General features: G+C 43.5%; 1 protein-coding gene across 2 annotated transcripts; it reads left to right on the top strand.

Annotated features, from left to right (window-relative positions):
* ackr4b (atypical chemokine receptor 4b) lies at positions 1 to 3,003 on the top strand. Of its 2 annotated transcripts, none has more exons than XM_015940911.3 (2): positions 1 to 197; positions 1,699 to 3,003. In XM_015940911.3, the coding sequence occupies exon 2, from the start codon at positions 1,704 to 1,706 to the stop codon at positions 2,823 to 2,825; it is 1,122 nt and encodes a 373-aa protein (XP_015796397.3). In that variant the 5' UTR covers positions 1 to 197; positions 1,699 to 1,703; the 3' UTR covers positions 2,826 to 3,003. The 2 variants fall into 2 exon arrangements, with proteins under 2 accessions (XP_015796397.3, XP_054592986.2); XM_054737011.2 differs by lacking the exon at positions 1 to 197 and adding an exon at positions 255 to 516.
* The last annotated feature ends 2,586 nt before the right edge of the window (positions 3,004 to 5,589 follow it).

Raw genomic sequence — 5,589 nt, 5'->3', positions numbered from 1 at the left:
ATCACACTCTTCAGAGCTACGTGGAAAAGGGACATGCTCCTGGGCTAGTGAAGGGAGCGGGGCGGGCCGAGGCAAGGATTAGTCACTGGTTCTGGAGCACATAACAACGTGTCTGCTTAGGACACAACAACAGATAGTGTCTGATTACCAGCGGATTATAATCCACCTGAAAAACACTACGAATACAGCAGAAAGAGGTAAGAAATTCTATTATTTTTTAGCTTTTTTAAAAAGAAAAACACAAAAACTTTGAGCTGACAGTTGTTTTGTGTGTGAACCAACATTTGACCTGGGTTCTGTCTAAATTATACCTTTTATTCCAAATAAAGTCAGCTTTGTTTGACCCAAGCCTTGTTTTCTTAACAGAGCCGGTTTCATTTAGAGCTAAACTCACAGTCAAAGTCCTGCTTTGGAGAGTTTATGATGTGATCACACCTTCAGTGAGATCATGATACATTTGTTATTGCTTCACAAAATCGCCTCTGCAAAGGAGCTTCATCTGCATTCAGCTCTTGGGTAAGCATTTTAAAAATAGGAAAATTTGACAGATTTAATCTAAAAACTGCACAATCCTCCTTCACACTAACGTAGATTTTATTCCCTAATCTGAAATATCTGGATCCAAGGATGTTTATATTTAAATTAATCACATATACTCTGTATTTGGCATCTGGAGACTAAAGTGACCCCTAAAAAAATAACTGCATGTTTTAACCTGCAGCTGAATGCTTGGAATATTTCTGAACGTTCCAACGAACATCTGTTGTGGAAACCACCACTCCTCCCAGGCGGAGACATCACGGCTCATTATGTAACAAACCTGGATGCTTTTCCTTATCGCCTTGGCAACAAATCTCAACCAAACTGATCTGGAGTTAAATTGCTCCATCCTTACCCAGGAGTTACATTTTCAATCCCGTTTAGCTGTTTCAGGTTATTTTAGATGAAAAAACTAAAGCTTCTCTAATAAGGCACTGCCTGTGTGAAACAGTGGGAATGCCTGAAGATTCCGTCTCCGGAGAGCGGACATTGACATCACTCCCACATCAATGGGACGTCCTGTTGAAGCAGCACATAGCATTGGCCAGTTAAACCAACATCCTGGATTTTATTCTGGCAAGACACCGAGCATTCCGTGCATCCTCTCCATCCCTGTCTGCACATACTTCCTGCCATCCTCCAGTTTCTTAATTCGAGGAACGACAGAATTCAGTTGTGTTTGTGGCCGGGGGCGGATAATAAAGGTGCTGTCCTATCGGTGTTAACAGACTGCAGAGTGGGATTAATTGCTGAGCACATAGCTACAGATGACAGATTTATTATGAAAACTGATGTTATCACTTCCCTGTGATGTAAGCCTCAGTAAATGAGGAACTGTCATTTCCTAAAGTTTGTGAATCACTGATCCAGAATTCAAAATGCTTTTAGATTCTCTCCGGTCTTTTTTTAAATGCACCCTGTTTAGAGATGTTTCCTTTTATTCAAAGTTTTCCAACAAACAGGACTTCAGCCTTTAGGGAATCCATGCAGGGGAGAATCCTTTGACCTCTAACAAAAACAGAATTCCTGTTTCCTGTTATTCCGTAAACCTTGCCTCTGCACATTCACATGAAAAGGACATGCTGAGGTGGTCTGGTTCTGTTTTAAAATAAAACAGATGATTCTCTAAAGTCTACTCTTGATTGCTTTTCCATGCAGGAAGTATGGAGGACTTCTATTACCATGAAGAAGACGAGTCCAGTTACAGCGAAAACGAAACGTATGATTACAGCTATGAACACGGCATCTGTGACAAACAGGAGGTGCGTTCTTTCGGCGGAGTCTTCCTCCCGATCATCTACGCCCTGGCTCTAGTGGTGGGTCTTGCTGGGAACTCCCTGGTCGTGGTGGTCTACATGTCACGGCTGAGGCTTCGGACCCTGACGGATATGTGCATCCTTAACTTGGCCATTTCAGACCTGCTGCTGCTCTTCACCTTGCCCTTCTGGGCTGCCGATGCCATCCACGGCTGGATGTTGGGTGTGGCGGCCTGCAAGCTCACCTCCTTCCTCTACAGCACAAACTTCAGCTGTGGCATGCTGCTGCTGACGTGTATAAGCGTGGATCGGTACCGGGCTGTGCTCCAAAGTTCCACTGGTCGGACGGCGATAGGCCAACAAGTGAGGAGACAGTGGCTCCTGGTGTGTGTCGCACTGTGGTGTTTAGCCAGCTTTCTTGGACTTCCCGAACTCATCTTCTCAACAGTGAAAATCTCCCACCACAGGACTGGCTGCACGCCCATCTACCCACACAGCATGGCCCGGCCCGCGAAGGCTTCTCTGGAGCTGATGGAGGTGATCCTTCGCTTCCTTTTGCCGCTCTTAATCATGACAGTGTGCTACTGCCTGGTAGGGCAAGCGCTGAGTAAGGCTGCCGGGGTGCAGAGAGAGCGGAAGTGGCGTGCGCTGCGGGTCCTGCTGGTCGTGGTGGCTGTGTTCCTGCTCACCCAACTTCCCTACAATGTGGTGAAGCTTTGCCGAGCGATGGACATCATCTATCTCCTCGTCACCGACTGCGAGGTCAGCAAGGGTCTGGATCGGGCACTCCAAGTGACGGAAAGCCTGGCACTTACCCACGCCTGCATCAACCCTCTGCTCTACGCCTTCATCGGGTCTTCCTTCAGAGGTCACGTCCTGAAGACTGCCAAGCACCTTGGACAGCGACTGGGCCAACACTCGAGACAACTGAACGAGGAGCCCGCAGTGGAGATGGCACTCCGCACTCCCGGTGAGAATCAGTCTCAGTCTGGTTCAGAAGACCAGGACACCACGACCTTCACCATCTAAGACCCCAGCATGTATCTCCTGTAAGCACTTATCTACAACCTACGTATACTTGATATTTATTTACACACATAAGATACTAACAGCTACACATACCAGACCATAAATGTAAGGGGCCTTCATACAACTATGTATTTTGTATAAATTATGTATTTTCCTAAATAAAAGAGCAAAGTCTTCAGTTGCATGCGTCTGTTACAATTAAACGCAGCTGAGACTCAAGCTGCTCACTTTCCCGCTTTTGGGTTTTCACAACAAATCCAATTCAACTTTACAGCTGCTGCACCGCCTTCCAAGAGATCATCTGCATCTCGTTTTATTACATCCCGTGGCTTTGGGTTGGGATGACGGGTGGTTTGATCGCACAGTGGGTGACCTATTGAGTCGAAAACATTTGGCAAGCAAAGATAGGACTGCGCACAGCGGGAAGGTCCCTTCCATGCTATCAAGAGTTGTAAACACTAAAGCTGTATGCTCCTCGGAGGAGCTTTAAGCATAACTGTTGTTTTTCACCCTCTCATCTTTGTTTATTTCAATAATTTAGGCTTATAAACAAGGATGATTTGCAGTAAGAGCTCCCCCCTGATCGCATTTTCACAATATCCAGTGCCATCGTGCAACATTGTAGTGAAGTGATACGCCCTCCTCATGTCAGATCTTGGCTCTGGGTGCTGAATGGCTGCAGTCCAATGGTTAAGAGTTTGTTCAAGTCTTTTTCACAGCATAATAACGAGGCTTCAGCTTGTTTTGGCAAAAGAAAACCTCCCAACTAGATCCACCACAGATACTTCCTGCTAATCTTTTTTACACAAAATAACCTGGCTACCAGTTTTATATTACATGTAGCCATTAGTGGAGCTGGATTTACTTACTAGTGTTAGCCAGGTGTGTTTTAAGAGGACATATTGTGCAAAACTCACTTTTTGTATGCTTCTGTGCTGTTGTCTGGGTCTCTACTTCTTCTATAAACATTTCAATTGGTAACAAAAGAAAAAACTTTATTCATTTTCTCAGTGTTTGGTTTTAGGAATTATGTGTTAAGTAAGTTGTTTGGAAAAAGTCCCCGTTTGTGATGTCACAACTGGGAAAGTTAGCATACCTCCCTCAATTGTTGATGCTGGAGGAGCAGCGGCTCTACTCCGAGCCCCTCCTGGATATCGGAGCCTCTCATCCTATAGCAGCTTGAGCGGGGGGTGAGTGGGCGTGGCCAGCTCCAGTTTGTTTTCTTAAAGTCATACTATGTCACTTTTTCATACCTTTAAATTATTTTCTTGAGCCAGTTTGTGCTAAAACTACAATTTACAAGGTTAATGAAATGTCACTCAGACCCCACCGCCCCCTATGGTCAGAATATCGCACTTGAAACTTCAAACTTGCGACTGCCACCTGTATGTTTTGGATCATGAACACAGCTGATTTGCTTCATTTAGTGATCAATTACTCCTGTAGAACAAATAAAAGCTGGGGAGACATTACAGCAGCTAGATTAAGGTGTTAAAAAGACAAACACACAGCGAGGAGATACGTTTCATTTTTGGTTTGACCACATAGTTATTAATGGACACTAGGGGGCGCTAAAAGCAGTGAAAATGCCAAGTGTACCTTTAAAGTGACAGAGCCTTGAAATGACTCATTCTGGAAGGTACTGAAAATATAAAGAATAAAACTGCTGAGATCACTTTCTGTAAGAGGGAATCAGTGCAAAGAACTTCACAAACATGTTTTCTATCAACATTAGAGCTATTATAAAAATAATTATCATATGTCTCCTTTTAGTTTAAACCAAAACATTTCAGACTCATTAGCGCAGGAACTGCTTTTGGCTGCCGGCTCCAGCTAAACCTTAACTTAAGCAGCATTTCTCATGACAAAAATTCTGTTCAGTTGAAAGAAGAAGCTAGACAAGTTCACATGGGACAAATTCTCCACAGTCTGTCCAGGAAAAATGAGTTTCCCATGCGCCAGCTGACTTTATTTATTTACCAAGTAAATAAATATCAAGAGATCCAATAAATATTAGAATGAAGTTGTGTATTATTAGCCAGAGAAGTATAACTCAGGGTAGTTTGGTCATCTGAAAGTGTCAACAATAACATTAATGATAGATTAGAGCAAATAACAGGAAAGGTGATGATAAAAACAACATTTATATTATTTAGCGCTAAAATCTGACTCAGTGTTGTGCATTTCCATTAGTTTTTCCTCTGAAACTTACTGAAGTCATTGTGGGCAGGATGTTCATGCTAAAAAAAAGATATCAAATTATTCCAGTGGAAACTTGGAATAATGGTTTACTGGTTTGAAGGTTTTTGCAAATGCCTCAAGCAGAAAAACCTGACAGAGCAGTTCTGGGAGTAATTTTAGTGCATTATCATTCCCATGGGACACGTGTCAGGGCTAGAACTGTTTGAAAACCTCTGCTCGGTACAGAAGCTAAAAAATCCACATATTTTCCATGTAAAGGATTTTAGACGGATATTGAGAAACGCCCATGTGGTCTGTGCAGATCTGGCAGAGAATATCTGATTACTGGAATGTTCACCAAGGCTACATCGCCAAGGAGGCATTACATTTCCACCATCCTGCCCAGTTTCACTCCTCTATTGGTAAAAGGAAACAGAACTTGATATTATGACTCACGGAGTGCAAAAGTAAACAGTTTGAATAACATGGTTTTGTGCAGAAAACCCACAGGCCACACAGGGCATGAAAATGACCGTCAGTACGCCCACCTTCTTTCCAAACACACAGAAATATTCACGCTGGC

This window comes from Nothobranchius furzeri, chromosome 7 (assembly GCF_043380555.1).
Source record: "Nothobranchius furzeri strain GRZ-AD chromosome 7, NfurGRZ-RIMD1, whole genome shotgun sequence".
NCBI lineage: Eukaryota > Metazoa > Chordata > Actinopteri > Cyprinodontiformes > Nothobranchiidae > Nothobranchius > Nothobranchius furzeri.
This window is presented reverse-complemented; position numbering and strand designations above follow the sequence as displayed.

What these genes read in the sequence shown, in the direction of transcription:
- ackr4b (XM_015940911.3), top strand. Translation starts at nt 1,704, where the DNA reads ATGGAGGACTTCTATTACCATGAAGAAGACGAGTCCAGTTACAGCGAA.